Source organism: Acipenser ruthenus, chromosome 47, assembly GCF_902713425.1.
Source record: "Acipenser ruthenus chromosome 47, fAciRut3.2 maternal haplotype, whole genome shotgun sequence".
Classification (NCBI taxonomy): Eukaryota; Metazoa; Chordata; class Actinopteri; order Acipenseriformes; family Acipenseridae; genus Acipenser; species Acipenser ruthenus.
This window is the reverse complement of record NC_081235.1, coordinates 5,563,528-5,588,364: the sequence shown is the minus strand read 5'-3', so window position 1 is coordinate 5,588,364 and position 24,837 is coordinate 5,563,528. Positions and strand designations below refer to the sequence as shown.

The 24,837-nt window shown below is 44.2% G+C and overlaps 2 protein-coding genes across 3 annotated transcripts; one reads left to right on the top strand and one right to left on the bottom strand.

Moving 5' to 3' along the window:
• The first annotated feature begins 99 nt into the window (after positions 1-99).
• Positions 100-17,847, top strand: LOC117966264 (cartilage intermediate layer protein 1-like). The gene is made up of 9 exons (XM_034912027.2): positions 100-1,186; positions 5,333-5,425; positions 5,917-6,186; positions 7,025-7,210; positions 8,081-8,239; positions 8,889-9,209; positions 9,750-9,858; positions 11,114-11,271; positions 12,989-17,847. The coding sequence occupies exons 1-9, from the start codon at positions 1,123-1,125 to the stop codon at positions 15,400-15,402; spliced, it is 3,774 nt and encodes a 1,257-aa protein (XP_034767918.2). The 5' UTR covers positions 100-1,122; the 3' UTR covers positions 15,403-17,847.
• A 22-nt stretch (positions 17,848-17,869) lies between these two features.
• LOC117428843 (Rieske domain-containing protein) lies at positions 17,870-22,455 on the bottom strand. Of its 2 annotated transcripts, XM_034047803.3 has the most exons (4): positions 21,691-22,455; positions 19,375-19,490; positions 19,168-19,291; positions 18,933-19,047 (listed from the first exon to the last, which is right to left on the bottom strand). In XM_034047803.3, exons 1-4 carry the CDS (start codon positions 21,881-21,883, stop codon positions 19,001-19,003), a joined length of 480 nt encoding a protein of 159 aa, XP_033903694.2. In that variant the 5' UTR covers positions 21,884-22,455; the 3' UTR covers positions 18,933-19,000. The 2 variants fall into 2 exon arrangements, with proteins under 2 accessions (XP_033903695.2, XP_033903694.2); XM_034047804.3 differs by lacking the exon at positions 19,168-19,291 and having other exon boundaries at positions 17,870-19,047; positions 21,691-22,445.
• Positions 22,456-24,837: the final 2,382 nt, after the last annotated feature.

Sequence of the window (24,837 nt, the reverse complement as noted above, 5' to 3'; positions counted from 1 at the left end):
CTGCAGCTCCTGTGCTAGGTACCTGTTGCTTCTTTTAGTTTTTGCCTTGGCAGGTTTCTGAGTGATTTGCAGAGCAGGCAGAGTCAGCACAGTTGAAAGGTTTTCTGGAATGAGGCGCTCAGACACAATGGCTGCAGGCAGTTAAGATTCCCCAGCGTTACTGAATTTAGCTGTATAACTATAGGAGTAACAGAAACCAGAACCACACAGAATTACCATAGAAGGTTATAGAAATAAAAAAATATAAAAACAGGATTTTAAGCAAGCTACACTTTTAAGTTCCGCTACACACACGTTTTGGACAATGATTAACCTAAATTATTTTAAAAAAATTTGGAGTCAATGAAAGAAAACAACACTACTGTTTAAAATGATATACTTTGCCACTCGAGTTAATAACCCATCAATGAATGGAGTGTGCAAGCACTCATGTGCTGATCATGATAAACTTGAGTTGTTTACATCCCTCTAGCAGTGATCTTACATATAGTTTTATTTGGCAGGCTGTATACTGATAGTCATGTAGTCTGCAGGTCAGTGTGGGGCACATGGGTGGTCTGGTTTAGAATGTATTGAAAACCTTATTGAAAGCTAAGCATGATAAAAGCATTGGGGAGATTGGAAAGCATGGGGAAGCATAGGGGAGCATGCTGATTTAGTCTGGTCCCTAACTCTGAGCTTTTTTCAAAACTTTTTAAGTGTGTCAAATTAAAGTAAAACATATGCGAACCCACAGCCCACAGAAAACCCAGGCACATTTTCTGAATAAGTAATAAGTAAAGTTTAAAAAAAAATAATAAATACAAGCCAGGTGTCCCAGTGGTTCTGTCTGAACTCCAGGCAATTGAATAGTCAAGCTGTGATCAAATGAGAATAACAGCCTACCCACACCCACCCGAATCCCTCTCAGCTTCTCTTTGGAAACAATTTGTCCAAAAAAATTAAGCAAGGCACAGACCAATGACAAGCTAGGGGGGATTGGCCAGGACAGCATACTTCAGATGCTCTAGCCCTGAGCCTGGGTTCAGTGGAAACAGACTGCAGGCACACTTGTCGACCCAGCACAAGGCAGGACAGCAGCCTCTGGGGACACACTCGAGAGGAACAGACTGCAGAGCAAGCATGTGGCAGAGTGAGAAAGTGATGCTCCTTTTACACACCTTACTGGCTATTGCTGTGGCACAAGGTAGGTACTGTGATGCTGACATGTAAGAATTTCACTGCCATAGAGATCCCTGCAATTGTGAAAATCCTGTGACCTTAAAGATCCCATGTGGAGCAATTGAATTGAATTGAATTATATTATATTATATTATATTATATTATATTATATTATATTATATTATATTATATTATATTATATTATATTATATTATATTATATTATATTATATTATATTATATTATATTATATTATATTATATTATATTATATTATATTATATTATATTATAGGATACTTTTTTTTTTTTTTAAAGTGATTCATAAACTATTTAGATAAAGTTATGACGTTACCACAGTACTTTTTCGCTGTATTTTGACCATGCTATACTATGTCTATACTATGCATTTACCACAATGTACCCTGGTTTGACATATTTGTTCATGGCTTTACCAGACCTTGCTTCACCTTATTATGCTTTGCTATGCTTTTACTATGGGGAACTTCTATAAGGGACAGCCTGATCTCCGTTACAAAATAGCATTACAGTAACACATTCAAACCTTAAACAAATCTGAACCCATATCAATAATGTGATTGCTTCGGAGTAGCTAACAAATCATTATATTCTATTAGTTTATTATTAGGTTACTATGAACTAACCGCAAAGAAAAAATTAACACTTTTTGATGTATTAGTAATCTATTTCCAGGTAACAGTTAATAAACTTGGAAAATGATCACCTATTACAAAATATATATATATATTCAATACCAGCACAGTAAAACCTGATTTTCAAACACAAACACTTGTGTTTCTAACCCTTTATAATTTATCAGTGGACTAAGCCAAAGAGTTTGAAAATCTGACTGCAGTGCCAGCCACAAGCGGTCTGCAATGACTGCCTAGTTAACCTTAAAAATTTGCACTGGTGTCAAAAATCTCTTTTATTAGCTGCTGGCTCAAATGAGAAGGGACTCACACTGTACCAAGACAATCTACTATCACACAAGGACCATATACACATGATTACAGAGCTCCATTGCACTGACCAAAGCACGCAGTCGCTTTATTTTCTCGGTCAAAAATATCTCAGCATTGGTTTCTTTTTTGGTTTGTTTGTTTGTTTTTACAAAAATCTTAAGTAGCAGCACGAATAAAACACATGTAAATGCATTAATAATTAAAATATTTGTCGGTCTTTCTTTAATACTAATTTTCTGTTCATTATTTGTTTGTTGTTTTATGCTGCTGCTGGGATGGAAATGAGACTCCCGTTGCATAGCGGTTTGATCCATTCCAGATTTTACTACGAGTTTAATAAGACACACCTGAGCTTGTTATTACCTATACCCAGTAGCTAATCAAGCTCCTAGTAAAACCCGGAATGGGTCTAACTGCTATGCAATAGGAATCTTATTTCCATCCCTGAGCTACTGTAAAATCAACAGAAGAAAATATTTTCCAATCTGTGAACATAAAGAAAACAGTCGCCAATCCAGCAGACTTATTAACTTGACCTATTAAAAAAAAAAAAAACTTTGTTTTCACTCTATTGCCATTTTCACTTCACTCCTTCATTATTGTATAGTTGCAGGTATCACTTTTTTTCTGCCTGGCTTAAGGAAACGTGCCGTAGAGGTTGCAGCTGCAAACGTTTTTAGTTCCTGTAGAGAACAGGGGGGGTTAAAAACCAAAGATAGATGGAAACTTTTTAATACTACTTGTAGAACGATTTTAGAATGCCCAAGCATGACGCTGTTTAATACCCTAATGTTACCCCAGCTATAGCTAAAGCTTAGTGCCTACGCAGTGCGTCTTAAAATACAGCAGCAAGTTACTGAACAGCAATAAATGCAATGTTAGCGTGCAGCGCATATAGTACAAATGAGTGGAATCCAGTCCCAGTAAACTCTCTGCCCTCATAACCAGCTAGGTGAGATTTAGTGGTCTATTAAAATGATCTCTTTTTAAAGTGCCCACGCACTCGTCTTTATTTAGCCACACACAAGCAAGCACGGTGCTGAGCTGCTGCAGGTTTCAGTGGCTGATTTACAGCTGCATTGTTTTTATAGTGGGGCCAGTGTTCCCATTAGCATTCATCTTGTTCTACGCTGATTGTCAGCAGGGCTCAGCAGAGTTCAAAAGCCTGGCTACAGCGGACCAGATCAAGCTGCTGGATGTCCTTTGTAGTCGGCATATGGCTGCTGTCGCTGCGCTCCATTCAGTCTACCTATCTGCCAGTTATGAGGTGGTTTTGCAGTGTGGACTAATGTCCACTGGGGGGGCTAAGTTGGGACCTTCAAACTCATCACGTGTGAACCATGCTGGAAACAAGACAAGGTGTGAATTAACCCGCTGTACTGCCCAGCTATCCCGCTCAGCTGCACACACTTCAAACAGCTGATACGACACATGAAGTAAGTTTCAGACCTTGCTCTCATAAACAGATTTGGTGCTCTGTTGCCCAGGGCGGATGGGCACAGCGTGACTCTGAAGTGCTCGCTGCTGTTTGTGAATCGTGCTTCACTCGCGCTAGCGACGAGAGCTCAATTGAGTAGAGCCCACCCAGGGGAGACCAGAACCTTATAAAAGGGTAACTCTTGTAATCTGCTGATTCAGAATTGCACGCTTGTTATTTAGCCTGCTGCAGACTGCAAGGAGGAGCGGACCTGCAGCTGTAAATGTTGCAGGATAATTTGAAAGAAAACCTAACAAAAAACACAGTGTGTATATAAGCAGCCACTAGGAGGCTAAACCCCATTGCTTCGAGCATTAGCTATTTTATTATACAGTGACTTTGTACACTGCATGTTGAAACTATCATTTCCAGCTCTCTGTGACGTAATGCCCTTTCCTCATCTTTGCTTTGTTCGTGCCACTGCAAGCATCTTCTGTTCTGTACGTGCCAAGCAAACCGCAATGCAATCTGAAAGACCCTACAGCCTTCACTGTTTGCAAACTTATGGGTGACTCTCCAATTTGGGGCAGTCAGTGTAAATACAGTTGTTTTTTTTTGTAGTAATCACGGCTCTACCTCATATTGAAATGATAAGCCTATACTGTCCATGAAACTGCAGCAGAACCATTCTGACTGAGTCTGAAGTCATCTATTATTGTATCTATATTTGGAAGCCTGGTAAGCCAGCCACACACAGAAACACATTTCACAGTCACTAACTGCTGGTTATATAAATCAAACACAGACACAAGTGTGTTGTTACTTATTATTATTACAGGTTACCACAGTTCACATCTGGACTTGTAATTAGCTTAATAAAAGAAGCTGTCACGGATATCGCATTCTTGGTCTTTCATAACACGCTGCATCAGTCATAAACAGTGGAATAAATATGTAATGAAGATATCAGAGTAAATCACACAGCACTGTACTGGCAACTCCAGTAAAGAGATCTCTGCTTCCAACTCCCTGATCTAATCACAAAAAACAATAGTGACCTGTGCAAAACACACGTAATAGGATACAACATATAGCTGGTATGAGGAGACCACAGATCTATGACATGCTCCCCCTTTTAAATATGATTCAACCATCCCATCGCCAGGGCCTCTCTCTGCAGTCTCATTGCTCTCTAAGCTCTCCTGCACCCCCTGGTGTATCACATGCACTGCTCAAGTCCTGTTCTAAACTGCCTTGGATATGCTTTACACATCCTTAACCCCAATTCGGGGTGGACAGGTTTTTCCACATGTTCGCACTGCTTAAGACTGGAAAGCACTCCTCGATAAGCAATGCAACAGGTCCCTTGTCTGGGGTTGAGAACTATTCACACTGTCACAGGGGTGGAGTACCGCAGTGAAAGGCATCTGGCCGAGGGGATGCAGGCTGCAAGCCTATTCAAGTCGCTGGAATCCGTACAGCTGAGATAAAAGCCAGGAATGCTAAATAGGCTCGCTGAGAGTCGTGAAAGGGAGACTCGGAGACTCAGGGGCTGGTTAAATAATAATACAAGACTTGCGTACACCACTGAGGAGCGTATCCACGCCCCTGAGCTTGCCAGGTAAATGCCAGGTACACCTGAAGAGTCCCTGCTACTGCTGCCTGCTTCCTCAAGTCTGTTGATTTACTGCATTTCACGTTGTGCCAGCTGTCTCTCTTCAGCTCTCGCGTCAATCCCTGTGTCTTTCCTTCCTCTCTCTCTGTCTCTCAGATCACACCTGGGGCGACTCGCGCTTCTCAAAATGGAAGGACAGGGGGGGCAGGAATCTGGGCTACAATGGCCTCCAGGAGCTGCAGACCTCAGGTAACCCCCCCCCCCCTTTGATCGATGCTAGAGCAGGAAAAGCCTGTGAAACTGAGTGGAAAGGGTGAGCTGCAAGGTGGAGGGTGTTTTCCAGCTCAACTAACTCAGGATACAGAGGAACAAGGAGTTGATAAAGTAGGGTACACAAGTTTGTAAATCAGGCCCCTGATGCAGGTCAATTAAATACTGAAGGATCTGGCTGGAACAAAGTCCAGAAATGGAATGGATTGGGAGTCCCAGGGTTGCCTCCCCGCGGTTTAACCCTTTCATGCATGACGACCTCATATGGGGGATGGATAAAAAAACAAAACTCTCTTCTAGTCTTTCCGTGGCTACACATGGAAGACGCAAATGCATGATAGCCTCACACGAGGGTGCCTTTGTTCCACCATATAAAGCAATGACATTTTTTTTGTTCAATGAAAATTATATTTGTCCATCTAAGTGTTTCATGCATGAAAACACCATGTCCCTGACCCTGTCCCCTTCAGGAGTGACGGAGTGGACGTCCTGGTTCAACATCGACCACCCTGGAGGCAGCGGGGACTACGAGCGCCTGGAGGCCATTCGCTTCTACTACCGCGAGCGGGTGTGCGTGCGGCCCCAGGCCATCGAGGCGCGCACCACGGACTGGGTGTCAGCGGGGGACACGGGCGAGGTGGTGCACTCCAGCACGGACAAGGGGTTCTGGTGCATCAACAAGGAGCAGTCGAGGGGCAAGCTCTGCTCCAACTATCACGTGCGCTTTCAGTGCCCACTAGGTACCTGCCTGACGTCTGACCTGCCTTCCTGTACGACTTAGCATGCAACAGCAGAAATCCAATTACAAACACACACCTTTACAGAGGTCTGTGGATACGTGTGCACGAATTCACATAGCATTTATATACCGAGCTTCTAGTAACACCAATGACAGGTCATGCGTTTGTCTCATTTCTACAAGTATTTCCACAAAGGGTCTTTCTCCCTCTTGTCAGAATGCTACTTTGTGTTTGTGTGTCAGTGGCTTCGTTTGTGTCTGTGATCATAAGGGGTAGTCGAGACACTGCTGCTGTCGTCTTTGTCAGCATTTTTAGCCACCTTAGTAGTTTGTGATAGAAGAAGCTCCTAATGCTCGTTTCATTGCATCAAGAGGACAATTGACTGAATTTGAGAGTTGTGCGGGAGATGTGAGTCATGTGACTTAGCTTGCCTATTCTGTGACTCGACTACCCCACTGCTGCCGATACAAAGTAACAACGACACCACTGTATGCGTGAATAAGAAAAATAATTTACTGGATTTATTATTAATGGCTGAACCCAGGTATTGACCGCATGCATTTTTTGACTTATGAACCTTACCGTGAGTAAAGCTACAGAGACTTCTTATTCTAGCAAGGAAACGTTTCAACGTGCATCAAAATCCCACTGGTTTTATTTACGTTTTACATTACCTCACGGACGCATCTTTAGAAATACTAAAATGAATAAATCCGGTCACAAGTGTTTCGACTGTCAGACTTTCTCAATGCCTATCGTAGATCCTGATTTGAGGGGCTGATTCCCTGGTAAGGTGCTGATGTCGTGTGTGTGTGTGTGTGTGTGTCGCCTCCTCCAGCAGTGCAGTCGTACTGGAGCCCATGGACGGCGTGGAGCGGGTGCTCAGCCACAGCGTGCGGCAGCGCCGGGATCCAAGCCCGGGAGAGGAGCTGTCACAGCACCGAGCCCCTGGGTCCACTGCGCTTCCCTGTGTGTGAGGGCAAGTCAATGGAGAGGAGGGAGTGCGCCACGCCGCCCTGCCCAGGTAATGCCACTGCCCAGCCAGCCAGCCCACCTGTCAGAGACAAGCAGCAAGCCCAGAGGTCAGACTCAAAACAGAGCTCCACAAAGACCGGGCATCGGCCTCTCCTTCTGCTCCATGTCCCCGGACAGTACGCTTGTCAAATAACAGAGCGATTATTCGACTGTTCGGATCAAACTCTCCGCAGATCATTTCACTGGTGTTGATCGGGCTAATTCATCTGTCTAAGTGAAACGAGTGAAGAGACAGCTGCTTGGGTTTGTGTAGATCGCTGTTCTCCAGACAGTCTGAGAAAAGCAGCAGTCGTCACAAACCCAAGCAGCTGTTTCTTCACTCGTTTCACTCGGAACGGTAAATTATCCCGATTGTCAGTGCCTGATTTATTGTCAGTCCCTTTAATATCTTCCTCCGCGTGGCTAGCTTGTTACCAAGCTCCCCGTGTCAGCAGGTTCCAATCAACCTAATCAGAATTCAGCTTGTCTTTCATGTGAAGAGAGCTTTGATCACAGCCAGGCAGGCACAGAACATGTGTGCCGTGAGCTCTCTGCAGCCATGCATGAGCCCCCGCAGTGCTGTTTTAATAAAGACCTTCTCGCGGTCGCCCACAATGCCCTAAGCGATTACAGAAGCCGCTCTGTTCGAGAGGTCGAAAATCACAATCGTCACAACAGCTAAATAAACTGTCAAGTTATTCCAAACTGTCACACACTAAGAATGCGTTTGGCTGCATTCCCCAGGTGACTAAAGACAGAGCCACACGATTACTGCATGCATTATTTATGTTAGCTTCCCAGCTTGTTCCTTCTGCAGACTGCAATGTGCTATCATAGTATTGCTTCGTGTCTCTCTCTGCTTGCTTGCTTGCTGTCACAGAGGCATCGTGGGGTTCTTGGGGCTCCTGGTCAGCCTGTGCTGTGACCTGCGGAGGAGGACACAGGGTCAGGCGCAGGACCTGCGTGAAGCCCTCTGATCGGAAGCGGTGTTTCGGACGTCGGGTCGAGGCTCAGAAGTGTGGGAAGTCTCCCTGTGCAGGTAGTTACTAAGCAAGGAGAGGAGTTTTATTCGTGGGTGTGGACTACAAAAACATCGGCCAAAACCTTTGCCATCTTCCGTTCTTTAACCAGGAGTAAACCCACTGAGACCAAGGGCTCGTTTACATCACTCGAAAAAACATTATCAGACATTCAATCTGGGATCAGAAACATTTTTACGCTGTGACAGTTCTTGAAACCTAGATTGAGAAACGCTACAAAACATGTAATAAATTAAATGACAAACGTTTTAACTGCAAGTCTTCAGAGCCAATTACCAATTCATCTTAATTTGACATTTGCCATTATTCTACGTTGAGCCAAGGCATCTGGATTATCCATCTCCGATACTCTGGTCCAGACTATTACATGTCATAGACATTGTAACTGACAGATTCGTTTATTTGAAATGAGAATTGTCCAGTCGCGGAGACGCAAGTGTGCTTAAGAACTTTAGCTAGCTGCCTAGAGGTCCGTCCAGAGGTTTCGATTCCCTTACTAACCTGGTTTGAGTTTTTCTTTTTCTTTTTCCTCTCCTGAGTGCTAAAGGATCACGCTGGCACTAAAGCGAGCGTACAGAGGTGAGCCGAATGGACCTTCCTCGTTCTGGAATGTCTTGCGTTCTCATGTTTTCGTGTCTGCGTTTCCAGCGTGCCGCCGCGTGTGTCAGGAGGGCAGAGTGAACGACGACTGCAGCAGCTGCGTGTGCGACGGCCACGCTCTGGTCGGGGAGGTCCGCAGCCCGCAGGGGGCGCCACTCCCAGGAGCTCTGGTGTCTCTCGAGGAGCATCCCAGACTGACACTGGCCAGGACGGACGAGAGGGGGGCCTTCCGAATCCAGGGGGTCTGCTCCAGTTCTGCCGCTCGGACCCTCTTCACCATCCAGAGGGAGAAATACGCCACCCTCTCCCTGCCTGCCTTCAGCAACAGCACCGGGACGTCCTGGATACACGCCGTGCTGCAGAGAGCCGGTGAGCCCAGCAGTGGTGCTTTATCTTATTAGTAAAGTACAGTGCGCTGAGCGTGTCTGTTGATAATTCACCTCTAGAGGGAAAAGCATCCGCATGTAATACACACAACCCGGTGCTCCCTCGTCGCTTCACCACCCGCTAATTCGGTTAAGTCACGGTTAGACACTAAACTGGACGTGCTATACTTTTAGAAATAATAAAAAAGACATTTTGCTGAAGGCCCTTCACCAATTCGCGGTGTTCAATCACTTACCGTTTCATTTTATCACACAGCAAAATACCGCACAGTTTAATAAAAGGAGGGCACTGTACAGACATGCTGCTACTTAGACCATTAAAGCACACAGTATTATCAATGATATTCGTGGCATTCTTTGTATTTGATCCCAAAACACTAAAACAGCGGACTGTAACTGTAACTGTAAACTTGAACAACATCTTGCTCCTAACTAGTCTATGCAATAATCCCTTTTTTGTTGCACTTTTGCACCAAACAATACAATTGTGGTTATCTATTAAAGTGTTCCTGCTCAATTCCAGAGAAGCCGTACATTGTGAAGCACCCAGAGACTAAAGTGCGTTACGAAGGCCAGCGAGTGACCTTCTGTTGCATGGCCACAGGGATCCCCATGCCGGAGAAATACTACTGGTGAGTAGCGGTGTATCAATGCGCGATGCATCACCCCTTACATGATAGACCCTGTCCTAACAGAGCTCCGTATTGTTTCTGTCTTGATGCAAGACTAACATACGAGTCCATCGTTAAATGATCGTTTGATCCTATTGTGCTTCATTCACACAGCCCAGCAGGACCGTCCCGTGTATCGCAATACATATCGGACCGCGACCTGCATATCGTGACATTAGAGTGTCGTTATACCCAGGGGTTCATGCGTGTCAGATCTGGATCCTAGATCCGGTACATTTTTTGTCTGACAGGAGAGAATTAAAGAGTTTGCAAATTATATAAAAAAAAAGCTTTCCTGTTCCGTGAATTGAGTGAGAAAAGTGTAATGATATATTTTAGGATGCAACGTCAATGTGGAAGTAATTTACTAGCTTTTTTGAGCCCGTAATGGCAAAATGGTAGCAGAAGAGAACTTGAAGCACATATGGGAGCCGCTGTAAATCAAGGTCAGTACATTAGGTCTGGAAACAAACATGCCATCCCTCTCCCTTAATGATAAGATCCGGTACCTTTGCAATTACAAATGAACCCCGACTGTTGAGCTGAGTAGAACTCGAAGCAGCTTCCAAACGACGCTCTGGAAGCAGATTAAGCAAATCAAATCTAATTGCATTGAGCAAACAGCAAAGGAAGAACTACACCTTGATCAGAGACCAGCGGTCCAAATTAACTAGTGACCTCATTTGTTTGAAAAAAAAAAAAAAATACAGTATGTCTCTCGATTTGTATCTATGATTATTGGTTGATTATTTGGAATACAGCAAACATGTTAATGCGTCTCGTTGTCTGCGTTCCTTTTTTGGCATTGTAATTGGAATTTGCACAAACAATGTTGCTGTAATTGAAATTGTAATTATAATTATAATTGGTCCCAGGTCTGGCAGAAACTAAAATAGTTTTGAAATCACACGCTGAAGCAATTGCTCCGTCTGGGGAAACGCTTTTGAAAGATGGACCCAAATTCAGGCAAAACAGCACGTGATGGGAACAGCGTGTTTAACTTTTCAACTCCAAGGGAATGTCCTTGTTCAGCTGATCGCTTGAGACACAAATTCATGATACACTGCACTTTATGGAAAGGTATTTTCACAGTGGGTAGGACTACGCGGCTCCCTGGAACCTCGCTTGAGCAGAAACAGGTGTGAGGGGCCACTGTAGCTGCTACATGAACGGTAATGCATTTTTCTGCAAAGTTTATGAACCCCTTCCTCTCCAGGTACCACAACGGGACCCTGCTGGACAGACAGGTGTACAAGTACGACGACAATCTGCTCCTGAGGGATCTCAAGCCCCTGCAGGCAGGAGAGTACCATTGCAAAGCCAGCAATGAAATGGGAGGGATCAAGTCTTCCCCTGCCATGCTCACCGTCGTAGGTAGGTGTACTGCCCATAACAAAAGCATAGCAAGGAAAATGAAAGAACAGAGGAAGCAGGGTAAATCGTAGGGAAGTAATGCATGGCAACTGATTGAAAATCAATGCTGTTAAAACCTGTGATTCACCGTTTGAGTGCTCATAATAATAAGTGGAAACCCACAACTGTTTAGTTTGCATGCTTTGGAAGTTTGTCAAAGACTGCACCTTGCTCATTAAGCTTGGTTTGCGTGGATGGGTTTATCTTGGAAATGCATGCTTCCATTTTCTGCTAAAGTGGAAAATGCCCGGCCTAATACTGTACCCATTTCCTGGTTACATCCAAGTTGTTGATGTAATTAGTTACAAGGCTTACCTATAAGCAGTGTTGGAAAATTCCACTTACAAAGTAATCTGTTAGTTACAATTTACAAAAAAACAATTCTTTGAAGATCCAGCTATTGAACCCATTCGTTCCTTCCCATTTCTAGCACGCTGATAGAAAAAGTTCATTCGTGTGACATGTAAGGTTTGACTTGCACTGCTGAAATGCTTTCTGCAACAAAGTCAGTTTTTCACCTGTCTGAAAAAGGAACCATCATAGTTAGCGAGAAACATAATCAGATTACAGCAGTGCGTTACACTGGTTATAAATGACTGAGCAGTGTAGCATGCAAGGAATGGTCAGATAACTACCAGTGAGATACATTAATCGGGGATTGCAGAATTCTGGCAAAACCATGGAGTGTTAAAAAGCAATTTATAAAACGCTGTAGGACAGTATCAGTGAGTTCACGGGCTAATAAAACTCATTACCTTATGGGAAGACCACCCTGGCTGCACCGAGACCTCAGAAGCACCGTTTACACGGCAGAGCCCTCAGCTATTCATCGTACTAAAATCAAAGCATGCCAACCACTCTTTCGGCACTTGTTTTCCCGAGATCCAGTTTGACAGTCGAGGGCAGTCATGGGTTCCACACTGGTGTGTTAAAGCAATCAGCAGCCAGTTCTGCAGAAGGGATTGGTTTCCTAGTTAATGCTCGCTGCGCGCTAAATAGGTCCCAGTGACCAAAATAACGCAGTAGAGGTATAGCCTGTATTATATGATATGCCCGCTGTGCCTTGCTTTACGTTTACTCGTAAGCCTAACTTATTTTTGGCCGTCGCCTGATCGTCTGTGTGTTAGTCTGTGATACTTTATACCGACTGTTAATAGTGCTGGATAAATTGTTATAACAGGGTGGGAAAAAAGTAGGCAATCTCCACAGCGGCTGTAAATCCGGATTATTAGCTAGCGAAACAGCTTGCCCAGTCCTCCGCTACAGTAATCCCTAAATGGCCGAAGCGGTTTGATGGGATCGGGAGGGAATGCAAAACCAAACCAGGGGATAAAAAAAAAAGCTTAATGGTATCAGAGTCATTTGTTTTCCATAATTAGTGATGTGCACACAAGAATAAAATCTTGTTACAAGCCAGCGGAGCAGCTTCCCCTGTTTTTGCATGCTACTGGAGTCTATATTGACTACAAACAGGGTTCTTCTATACAGGTGGTCTATGTAGCCATCACACTCCTGGAATTGTCTTTGTTCCTCATGTGGGTTTTTTTGTACGTTTAACATCTGCCTGCACGAACGATTGTGAATTGTAACCTACCTCTATTCCCCAGGGAAATGTATTTGATACATAAATAAATGCATTCATTAATAAACCTGTGCAAACTTCTTTGTGTCTCCCCAGGCAAGGACCAGCCAGCCTGTGAACCCAAACCTGAGGACTACCTGATCAAGCTGCCAATGGACTGTTTCCAACCCGGGACTGATTCTCAGTACTACAACGCCGGGCACTGCCCCCACACCAAGTGCGCAGGGTCACTGAACTTCGACCTGCGCTGCAAGGACGGAGAGGACTACTGCTGCGGGGCGAAGCGCATAGAGACGCGGGAGATCGACTGCGGCCGGTACACGCTGCCCATCCGAGCCGTGACCGAGTGTGGTTGCCAGAAATGCGTACAGCCCAAAGTTCTGGTCCGCGGGCGCGTGGTGGCAGCAGACACAGACGAGCCTCTCCGATTCGGGCACATCTACATCGGCAAGGAGCGAGTGGGCATCACAGGCTACAAAGGCACCTTCACCATCCAGGTGCCACCAGACACCAAGAGACTAGTGGTCAGCTTCGTGGACAGGCTGCAGAAGTTTGTGGACACGGTCAAGGTGTTCCTGTTCGATAAGAAGGGAGGGGCCGTTTACCACGATGTCAAAGTGCTGCGGAAGCAGGAACCGGTGGATATTGACTCTGCTAAAGCCAGTACTTTATACCTAGGAGAGATCAAAGGGGAGGACCCCATTGGCCAGATTGTTATACCGCCCAACTCTTTCCACAAGGCCAATGGTGAGGTCTATCAAGGTACCGTCAAGGCCAGTGTGACTTTCCTGGACCCCCGAAACATCACGACTGCCCCTGCCGCTCCCGGAGACCTCAACTTTGTCAACGAGGAAGGGGACATGTACCCTCTCAGGACCTACGGCATGTTCTCTGTGGAGTTCCGAGACGAGACCAATAAGGAAGTCTTGGAAACCGGCAGTGTGCAGGTGTTCCTGGACACGGAACATGTCAAGATGCCCGAGCACATCCCCAAGATGAAGCTGTGGTCCCTCAACCCGGAGACAGGGATCTGGGAGGAGGAAAGCGACTTCCATTTCACTAGGAGCCCCGCTGGCCGGAGCAAGCGTGAGGAAAGGACCTTCTTGATTGGGAACATGGAGGTCCGGGAGAGGCGTCTTTTCAACCTGGACGTGCCCGAGAGCAGGCGCTGCTATGTCAAGGTGCGGGCCTACATGAATGACAACTTCCTGCCCAACGAGCAGCTGGAAGGGGTGGTGGTCAACCTGATCAACCTGGAACCCAGGGCTGGCTACTCCTCCAACCCCCGTGCCTGGGGCCGATTCGACAGCGTGATCACTGCCCCCAACGGCGCCTGCCTGCCGGCTTTCTGCGACGGACAGCGGCCGGACGCTTATACTGCCTACGTCACGGCCACCATGGGAGGAGAGGAGCTAGAAGCAGCCTCCTCGAGCCCCAAAATGAACCCCAATGTCATTGGGGTGTCCCAGCCCTACCTGGACAAACTCAGGTACCAGAGAACAGACCACGAAAACCCTGCGCTCAAGAAGACAGCTTTCAAGATCAACCTGGCCAAGCCCAACCCCAACAACATTGACGAGACAAACGGGCCGGTGTACGCCTATCAGAACGGCATCGACTGCGAGAACGCCCCAGTCACGGCCAACCACTTCCGCTTCTACCGCGTGGAAGGGCACAAGTACGAGTACAACGTGGTGCCTTTTCAGGAGGGAGACCTGACCTCCTGGTCTGGGGACTACCTCTCCTGGTGGCCTAACCCCCAGGAGTTCCGGGCGTGCTACATCAAGGTTAAGATCAACGGGCCCTCGGAGGTCATGGTGAGGTCGCGGAACAAGGGCGGCACGCACCCTCAGACCAAGGGTCAGCTGTATGGCATCAGAGACATGCGCAGCACCCGCGACCTGAGGCTGCCCAACTCCTCGGCCGCCTGCCTGGAGTTCAAGTGTAGCGGGATGCTGTTCGATCAAAGTCTGGTGGACCGCAGCTTGATAGCAGTCATCCCCCAGGGCGACTGCAGGCGGGTGGGCATCAACAGCCTGCTGCAGGAGTACCTGGTCAAGCACCCTCCGCAGTTCCTGAATAATGAGTCCCACGCCTTCAACATGCTGGCCCCTGTCGACCCACTGGGACACAACTACGGGATTTACACCGTCACCGACCAGAACCCCAGGCTGGCCAAGGAGATCGCCATCGGCCGGTGCTTCGATGGGACCTCGGACGGGTTCTCCAGGGAGATGAAGTCCGACTCGGGGGTCGCCCTGACCTTCAGCTGCCCGGAGAGGGCCGTGACCAGGCAGAGTCTCTTCCAGCGCCTGCAGAACTCCCCGGCCCAAGCGCTGGCCCAGATCGGACGGGACATGAGGGAACGAGGCCAGGCCAGGCCAGGTCCTTCCCAAGTGGTGGCTTACCGTTCGGGTCAGTTGAGCAGGAACACACCCGCTCAGAGCCGCAGAACCCCGGGGACCACTGGTCGGAGGAGGGGCCAAGCAAGAGCACAGTCCAGGCAATAATCCCGTCTGTGAAATGGTCCCTTGACTTGGCCGCGCCTCTCTACATAAGGAGTCGATATCAGCCTCTGAATCCATGGACTTTTATTTAAAATGACTGGACCTCGTCATTACTGTTTGGAATCATCTAAGGGCAAACAATAAAAGGTTGATTGATGCCCCCTTGATCAACGGTAGGGTGCCCTGACATTACATCCCAACTCATTTTGAGTGACTGTTTTGCTCTGTGCATTAAATAGGGTGGAAGAGGTACAGTTAAAAATATTTCTACATCTGTTGTCAAGGAATTCGGTGGTGTGATATCATTGCCTTGCATGCACATGAGCACTAGTGAAGATGCCACATAAAGGCACAATTCACTATGGATATTGTACAAGCAATGACATCACGACAGGGATTCTTTGGGAATACAGTGGGCAGATCACTGAATCGACACTGACTCCCCTGTCTAAAGCCCCCCACCCCCCTCATTTAAAAGAGATGTATTCTGAGAGAAGGGGTGTGATATATATATATCAATATGGTGCAGCAGCTTGATTATTAAGAGTGCTTGTTTGATGCTTATCTGTTTTGTTTTGTTTTTGTTTACTAGCGTGCAATAATAATGTTAGAAAATGTGTCGGCCACCCAAATCACAGTGAGCTGAGTCCCTGGATCAAGGGAGAAATGAAACAATGCTGGGCTTCATATTATCCATTAGCAGCCAAATGCAGAGGTTTACAAAGACACTGAATACTCCTTTGTTGAATTTCTTATTTTTCTTGTTTTTTTGTTTTTTTTGTAATTGATATTAACCAAGCCAACTGTTAAGAATCACGTACTGACGAGATCCCTGCTGGAATAATTTAAACAAACCTAGCATGAAGGCAGTCCTTTATTATGGCTGCTTTTAATCAGTAACAGACTAGACTACAAGACACCATGTACTGTAGATGGCTTAGTACAAGGGTCCTCTTTTAGTCTGAAGACTGAACGAGGGTCTGGAGCACACCTTGAGGACAGGTGTGTCCAGGTGATTTAAAAACAGAGCACTTTTTTTGCACGACAGTGTGCTAAAAGGATCCAGACAGCATCGCCAGTATTAGACACTCACTTTATGCCATTCCAGCTTTTCTTCCGTGTGTTGACAGCTGTTAGAAATTCTTTACAGACTCCTTCACTCTGCAACGGCAGAGACAGATCTGAGCTGTCGATTTATACGAATGAATAGATGAATCAACAGTTTGGAGTAAGCAATGCAAGCGTGTGTGCTGTGCTGCGTCACGTAACTAGTCCCATAGGCGGTGTAAGCAGTCTGGCGAGTTGATTATCTGACGGTAACAGCAAAGTAGCACTTATTGTTCATCAAAAGCCAAAAAAAAACACTTCACCATTAAGGCACGAAAAAGGAAAAGCAATTCAAATCCGACAGACCTCGAAGTGCCAGCCCTTACGAGCTGGGCTAATCAGGGGGTAATCAACTCTAATGATGTTGTTTGCGAAGGTCGATGGCATGAGGGTGGAGGGAGGAACTCTTTTGTTCAAAAGGCAATCATGCCTGCGGACTGCGTTCTGCGTTCTCTAACCTCTCGACTTCATCATTTTCATGATTACGAAGGCGATAAGCAGCTTGATCCATTCCGAGTTTCATTCCGTATTGGGACAATTTGTGTGTGCTAAATGTGCTGGATGCTAAAGTATCTACTGAGGGCCAAGTTAGGATTGTAGTTCCAAACTCACTTACAGTATGACCTATTGTGAACCTGCCTAACCAAATTTGCAGCCATGAATATGTATGCATTAAAAAGCAGCATCCCATCGACTTGGCTTTATAGTGGATGATTAATATATACAGTAGGGTTCAAAAGTTTGGAAACAGCAAATGATTTACTGCAAAACTAGGGGTGGGGATTGTATTGCCCATTTGTCCTCACTTAGACCATTTATTAAATACCCTGGTATCCCTGAATAGATCATTGTCTTTAAAAATATGCTAAGGATTTTAATGAGCAACAAATTCATTGGTACCCTAAATATGATTAATTTACCAACAATGCTTTACCATTTGTCCTCTAGTTTACCCAAAGCTTTTCCTGAGTGGTGAGTGACGAAACTTGGTACAATATTCAATGCAGTGTTGTCCTTGGCAGCCCTCAGACAGAAAACTATTTTTGATGGTAAAAGGAAAGTCCTAAAACCTACTGCACTCAGCGGTCCACATGGGAAAGTATTGAAACGGTATAATGGACGTTGCACTTTGAGGATGTATTGACAAACAAAACAGTTTGCTGACGACTCCTCTGTAAATGAACGCGAAACCTGTACTGCATGACTTTTTTTTTCTGCTAAATTTATTGACTCACTTTATTTTCAGGTGTTCAATATGTACATTATTTTATGTATGACTGTGCATCATAATTTAGTTTTTCTGTTCTTGTAAATAAACACAGTTGGATACTTTTCATTATAGTATGTGTGTGTGTCGATTTATGTATCCTTGTATAAGGCAGCCACCATAGGTAGGGCTGTGAATGGCTCATTTCACAGTATTTCATGGTCTAACAATAGGTATTTCAAGAGATTTCACAGTTAAACATAATATGTATTAAAGCAAAAAAAAAAAATAGCATTGTCACATTCAAAACTGATCATTTTCTCTAGTTATTAATATACAACACATATTTAAATGCTTACCTGAAAAACAGCAAATGCTAAATTGTAGAATATTTTGTTTTTGCTAGGAATGAAATGCTTTCTTTGTTTTTTGCTTAGTTTAATTGCCTTTTAATTTATTTATTTTTAAATTTGTGGCGTTGCCATTTTATAAATGAAGATCACTGATCCGGACAGGTAGGAGAGGCACCATTACAAAGGGAAATACTCACTGCCATCTCCAGTGCTAACACATCACTTTAACATGACAAGAGGTAGAATAAAATGCAGTAGGAAACTATGGTACACAGCATCCATTTCAACCCTGTTTAGGGGGATATGCATAATAATAATAATAATAATAATAACTATACCGATAGTTAAAGTAACACATATTTAACATACTGTGCAACACCAGATTGTCAGTGCAAAGGGCTTGGTTTTAGTGTCAGAGATCAGGCAGGGTTAAGTTCATCAACTCGCTTTCATTCTTTTTGAGAACTTGATGCATGTTCTAGAATGGAACTGTGGAACCAGACCATGCATACTCTCAGCATTACAGTACATAAATCTGGCTCCGACTACAGTGACCTTATAGGGTGGGTTTAACACCGTACCCCTTGTAAAAGTGTACTAGCAGGTTAATTTAGTACAGTTTACCGCAGTAAACTTTTAGAAGGGGACCAGTCGGCTCATCTTTACACTGGACTAGAGGTATGGGATAAGGACAGCTGCAGTGGAGAACACATTAGCATGCATATTAATGTGCATAGAAAAGAGATCTCATAATGTCCGCTGAGTGAATTCTCATTTCAGAAGTGTACACACCAATGCTGTAGTGATGCAATGCGATCTTGCTGGACTTGAAAGGTTTCGGCTGCTGTTTTGTGTTCTCGTCACTCCCATTTCTTTCACGGTTCATTCCTTTGCAGCTGCGGGAAAGGGAGTCAGGGACAGCTGGCTTCTGTGCTTAACATAAACCAGCCCGTCTTCCACCTTCACCTCGTACACTTGTTGCTAAACAAACAAACAAAAAAAAAAAGAAGGAAATATTGAATACACGTCTGCGGGGCTGGAATGAGACTGCACAGCAGTTTGAACCATTCCTGGTTTTACTATGAGTTTAAGAAGACACACCTGCGCTTGCTACCTGTACACTGTTGCCTATCAAGCTCGTAGTAAAACCTGGAATGGGTGAAACTGCTATGCAATAGGAGTCTTGTTTCCATCCCTGGTCTATACGGAGGTCTTCGGATTGACTCTGAATTGAAAGACAGGGAAAGGCTGATTCAAATAGATTACAGACATCAATCCCCATCCATTTTCGTTCTCTCTTTCTCCTACCTGTAAGCCAGTTTGAGATTCCCCAGTCCTGATGTCAAAGTCGTAGTCGTGCCAGGGGCAAAACACCTTGAGAACACCGTCCGCCTCCTCTATGTCTCCTTCACAGAGGGGTCCCCCTTCAAAGCAACCCACATGGGACAGGTTTAGGAGGGGCTGGGAAGCACAGTTGGTTAATGCACTAGCCTTTCAGTGCTGGAGAGACCTGGGTTCAAGCACAGGCTCAAGTGTTCAACTTTCAAAGCTTGGTAACGTTTGTGGAGTAAATGCTCAGGTTTGACACTGCTCCCCAAAAAGATCTTGCCACACAGGGCACCTGGCCTTCCGATCTAGAAGTGTCTTTGATCATTTTCCGTCAGAATCCTTGACCCACAAAACATTTATTTCCCGCACCGTAAAGGAACCGGCTAACCTGCACACAAGAGCTGTGCGTGTGTCTGAATGGCATCACTGACAGACCCCCGTCAACAACTGTCGTTTGCATGTTCTCGAAAATGAGGAACTTGTAACTTTTAAGGATTCAGAACCACTTCTTAAAATACTTCTTAAGCAGTTTTTCACACTGCATACTTTGGAAACTGTTGTGCAAATACAAATAACCAATTGGCACGCCGACGGGAGATCGTACAGTATTCGACTGTGTTGGCGTCTGGTAATGTTTCTGTTTGTAGCCAGGTGTTTATGAGCTGTGACTGATCAGCTGCTGAAAAGCACAACAGGGTGGAAATTCTTGTTTAAGACGGTTGAAGAAGCCAGTGTTTCATAATAACGCATTCCCAGCGGTCACATAAACTCTAAATCTACTTTCCCCTCATTGTACAAAGTATCTAAGAAGCCACAGAGGGAGCTCACACTGCACTCAGGAATGTAATCTGGGCTTTTGGTTTAAATTATCATGGCATTATAATCCTGGTCCACCATTACACAACAAGCACAGTACTGCAAGTGCCTGCCAATTAGCAATAGTTTATACTTTAAATCACTTTTTTAAAACTCTCTTCGCTGGTCCCCTGGTATTCTATAAACAGGCACAGGGATGGAAATAAGTCCCATTCCATAGCAGTTTGATCCATTCCTGTTTTAATAAGTTTAATAAGACACGCCTCAGCTTGTTACCTATACACTGGGGCTAATCAAGCTCGTAGTAAAACCTGGAATGGGTGAAACTGCTATGCAATAGGAGTCTTATTCCTGTCCCTGAGGCAGCCGGTACAGGGTGGCCAGTGGCTCTCTCCCCCCCAGTAAAAGCACTGTGGATTGGAGGGCAGGGTGAGTGATGAGGGTATGGTTTGAATCCAGCTCCTGTCATGTTGCTGGTCTTGGCTGGAGTACCCACAGGGATGTTACTGGCTGTACACAGAAGTTGATCACCGTTCTTCAGCTCTCCTGACAGGTACAGGGATGGAAATAAGACTCCCAAGTGCATAGCAGTTTCACCCAATCATACGAGCTTGATTAGCCACAGTGCATAGGTAATAAGCTCAGGTAGGTGTGTCTTATTAGACTCATAGTAAAATCAGGAATGGGTCATAACTGCTATGATTAATGGGAATTTTGAATATGGCATTTCAGTTGAAGAATGAATCACGGTAAAAATAGAGTACAGGTAGCGATATTCTGTGTTGGGCTGCAAGAGCTGGAACCAGTCAATTAACACGCCTGGTTTGCGAGCTTTATTTACTGGGAATAGCTTTACACCTCATTTGGACAGATTTTTTTTTTTTAAAGCTCAACACTTAAGTACACTTACAGAGTCCTCAAATGAACCCAGTGAGTTGAATTTTTAAACATTAACGTGTGTTTTTTTGCATTTATAAATGAGTGAATGAATGGTTTACGCTACACAGTTTCCATTGGGGCTTTACAAACTGGCTTGTATTTTGTTATTAAGAATTAATAATTCATCCAATGTATATGCATAAAATGGATATACATTAATACATGTCGCTTTTTTACATGTCATTTTAGTTTTGACTCTTCGGTTAATATGTCGACCGTAATCAGCTTCACAAATTAATATATTTTAGATATCAAATTTTAGACTACTGTGCATCTTTTATTTGAACCCAATAATTATATATATATATATATATATATTACCAAACATTTACTGTACGTATGGTAGGGGTCGTTTTTATATATATTATTATTAGACGTGAAACACACACGCACAAAAATCACTGTTTATTAGCTTCTCACGGCATTTTACATTTTATTTGAATGACACCCGCAGCTGTTGCGTCTAATTCCCCGTACCTATGCATGATTTTAAGAGAATATTAAAACTAAAATTACAAAAATATGCAACTGCACACTAACCAGCGTGAGCGCAGCGGGTATCCATGGAGAAGAATTCACCCTGGACGTGAAACAGGCAGAGATCGGAATCGTAGCCCAGAGAGGAATACAACAACCGGCATGACTTCTTGGAAAGCTCGGTGACCGGGCCTATCGACCTCCATAATTCAGTATCGGGGCTACTAATCCCCTCCGCTTTCCTTTCGGAAGCCATAATAATAATGATAATATTGTTTTATATCACTGTATTAGACTTTAAAATGCCACGATAAAATATTAGGTACGTTTAATACACTAATTTCATCTGAACGCCTGGAACACTACAACCACCGTTTTCAGAGTACCAAAATATTTGGACTAATGTCAAAAACAAGCCATCGTTGTGCGAGGCAAAAACTAGCACTGAAGAAGCTAGTAAAACAAATATTCATAATTTTATGAAACCGGTGTTGTGGGGGGAAAAAAATACAAAAAGTATTACACATGAGCATATGGGTCAGTAAAAACGTGCATTCTTGTATGATCCTCTGGTGTTAGTATATATATATTTTTCCATGCCTACTAACTATTCCAGCAAAAAAAGAAAAAAAGTTTCTGGAAAAAACTCCTCAAGGCTGATTTCTGAATAGAGATGGGGGAAGCATATTAGTGTTGCACTGAATGGTGAAGCCTTGTGTGCTGAAGCCTGTGCAACACTGATATGATTCCCCACCTCACTTCAAACAGGAGTCTTTTGGATTAAGCAGAGACAAGAATGGAAAAAAAACAAAAACATACAGAACACGTGAAATAGGATATTGAACAGGTAAGAAAATAAATACTAGGAAAACATAGATGCTCTTTGTAGTGTTCACATGTCCGCTCTGGTGCCCAGCTCCATATGTTGCATGTAGCTGTACAGAAGTATAACACATCCAGTCTACCCACAGGGGTCATTCTACACACTGGTACCGAACCAGCAACATGTCTGCATTTGTATTTGTACCGTACTCCCAGTAAACCTGTATACTGGTGTCTGTCTCGTTCTCTGCAAGTCCACACCACGCTATGAAGTCGCCTCCTTTAAAACTTATCTGTCAACAATGCAATAACAAACACAGTCACAAGGCAGTCATATGGTTATACTTAAACGAACTATAACATGTTTGGCAACAATCACTGAATGAACATTTCCAAAACATTTCATTTCCCTAAACAGCATGTTCTATTACCCAATTCTCAGAAGCTTACAGTATGGAGTTTGTTGTTTTGAATTGGCAAGCTCTAGATGTCCCGAAGCTGACTCCTCAATGTGCTGACTTGCTGTGAACAGTACTAAGCTATCTGGTCTTCAGTGAAACCGCAGGCGCACAGGACTCGTATATTATGCACTGTTCCACGTTGCACTTTGTTAACTTCTGTAACCCCCGCCTAATCAAATAAACAAGCGCAGTTTGTTCATTTCGATTCCTGGACTGGCGAACGAAGTGCAGTGTTTTCCATCTTTTACATTTACAGGACCTGTGTTCATATTCCTTAGTACATTATATTTGGAGACCGGTATGTTAGGAAATAATAGTCTTTTTTTTTTATTGTTCCAATTCCAACAGTTGAGCCTTTTTTTTTATTCTTATTAATTAATTTAGTAACGACTTGAAATGGAAAAACTTCCAAGCTAGCTAGCTGCATGCATCTGGCCTGCTGCAAGGAATTTAAATGGTTTATATCATCTGTTAAACCTTCTAAGTGACAAGTATTGAACTGCCTGAAAGTAGCTGCTGACTGCTTCACTGTGGATATTTTTTAAAATTTGTTGCACGTGTGAATTAAGAGCTGCAGATTAGGGACAGCGGCGCTGGTTACAGTCAGACACAGTGTCAGCAGTGGCACTGGAACCATTTTTAAAGTGGGGGTGCTGAAAGCCATTGAACAAAACTGTAACCCCTGTATATGATGGAAGCCGTGCAATGCCAGGGGGTGCTGCAGCACCCCCAGCACCCCTAGCTCCAGCCCCCCTGAGTGTCAGCGGGTACCATAACAGCTTCCCTTAAAAGCTCATTGACCTAGCCTAACCTGAATCCTCTCATGAATTCACCCCTTGCCTGCCATTCAGCAAATTCACTTTCACCAGATCTAAGGATCATTTGCGCAGGCTCTCAGAAAACACACTGCTTCAATAAGGCCAGCATTGTATAGAATAAGCAGCACAGGTTCATACATGGTGTATCTTCCAGGGAGAATTCCTAACTCAATAAGATCTGGCATTAAACCGCAGAGTTGTAATTTTATACAGTGACAGAATCAAATTTGAAATTAAAAAATGCATGAGATACTCAGTTTCGTCGTTTATGCTGTCGTAAAGTGGCAGAGAAAGGGGGGCATTGGAATCTGTTCCCTCGCAGTCCCCCACCGCACACAAAAACAGAGTCAGGTGCTGGATTCTAAAGTTACCAGGAGCTCGGAAGATTTATGATCTAGAACAGGGAGTCTGGAAGCGCGGCAGACAAACGTTTCTTGTTTTCTTATCCCAGTCCTCACCGTGCTGGTTTAAAAAAAAATAGAAATATGAAAGAAAAATAACTGTAGGAGCCTGAAGGATACGTCCTCCTGCTGTTTGGAATACTGCCATTAGAGAGGTAAGGTTTCGTGTATGAAGAGGTTACAATTTGAGTGGCCTTATGAAAAATGAACTGCTGACTGCAGAGCTGTATCAAAAACCATTTAAGATACCGTATACAGTATTGAAAAATCAAAGTACAATAATGAGACGTTATGTGACCCGAAACATATGGTTTAAAACTCTAAGCTCAGCGATAATTCAAGCACCTTATTTCAGGCTAATGTGTGCTTTAAATGATAATGGGCTATTCATACGACTTGAGAGGAATGATATGCACTCTGAGGTTTTTATTGGACATCATTGGCCCTGGGTCAGTGCAAAAGTACCAATAAAAGCCTGGCTGAGTGCAGCAGATATCACCAATACTTTCCAGCACTCTATTCGTCATCATTACAGCAAATTGGAGCTAGTGAAAATTTCTGGGGTAGCAAACATTACAGTAAATGTAATCCACGCGCTCTGTCACCAATTAACATGCTTTTGTTTTTAAAAGGATGTCTTTATGTCCATATATCTTATTAATCGATCTGTTTGTACCTTGTTTGACTTGTTTAGTTCAAATTATCACT

Coding starts and splice junctions, on each gene's coding strand:
- LOC117966264 (XM_034912027.2), top strand. CDS start 1,123: ATGTGGCAGAGTGAGAAAGTGATGCTCCTTTTACACACCTTACTGGCT. Junction 8,240..8,888: donor TGGGAAGTCTCCCTGTGCAG/GTAGTTACTAAG, acceptor CTGCGTTTCCAG/CGTGCCGCCGCGTGTGTCAG. Junction 11,272..12,988: donor TGCCATGCTCACCGTCGTAG/GTAGGTGTACTG, acceptor GTGTCTCCCCAG/GCAAGGACCAGCCAGCCTGT.
- LOC117428843 (XM_034047803.3), bottom strand. CDS start 21,883: ATGGCTTCCGAAAGGAAAGCGGAGGGGATTAGTAGCCCCGATACTGAA. Junction 19,292..19,374: donor AATCTCAAACTGGCTTACAG/GTAGGAGAAAGA, acceptor CTTTCAATTCAG/AGTCAATCCGAAGACCTCCG. Junction 19,048..19,167: donor TGTACAGGTAGCAAGCGCAG/GTGTGTCTTCTT, acceptor TTGTTTGTTTAG/CAACAAGTGTACGAGGTGAA.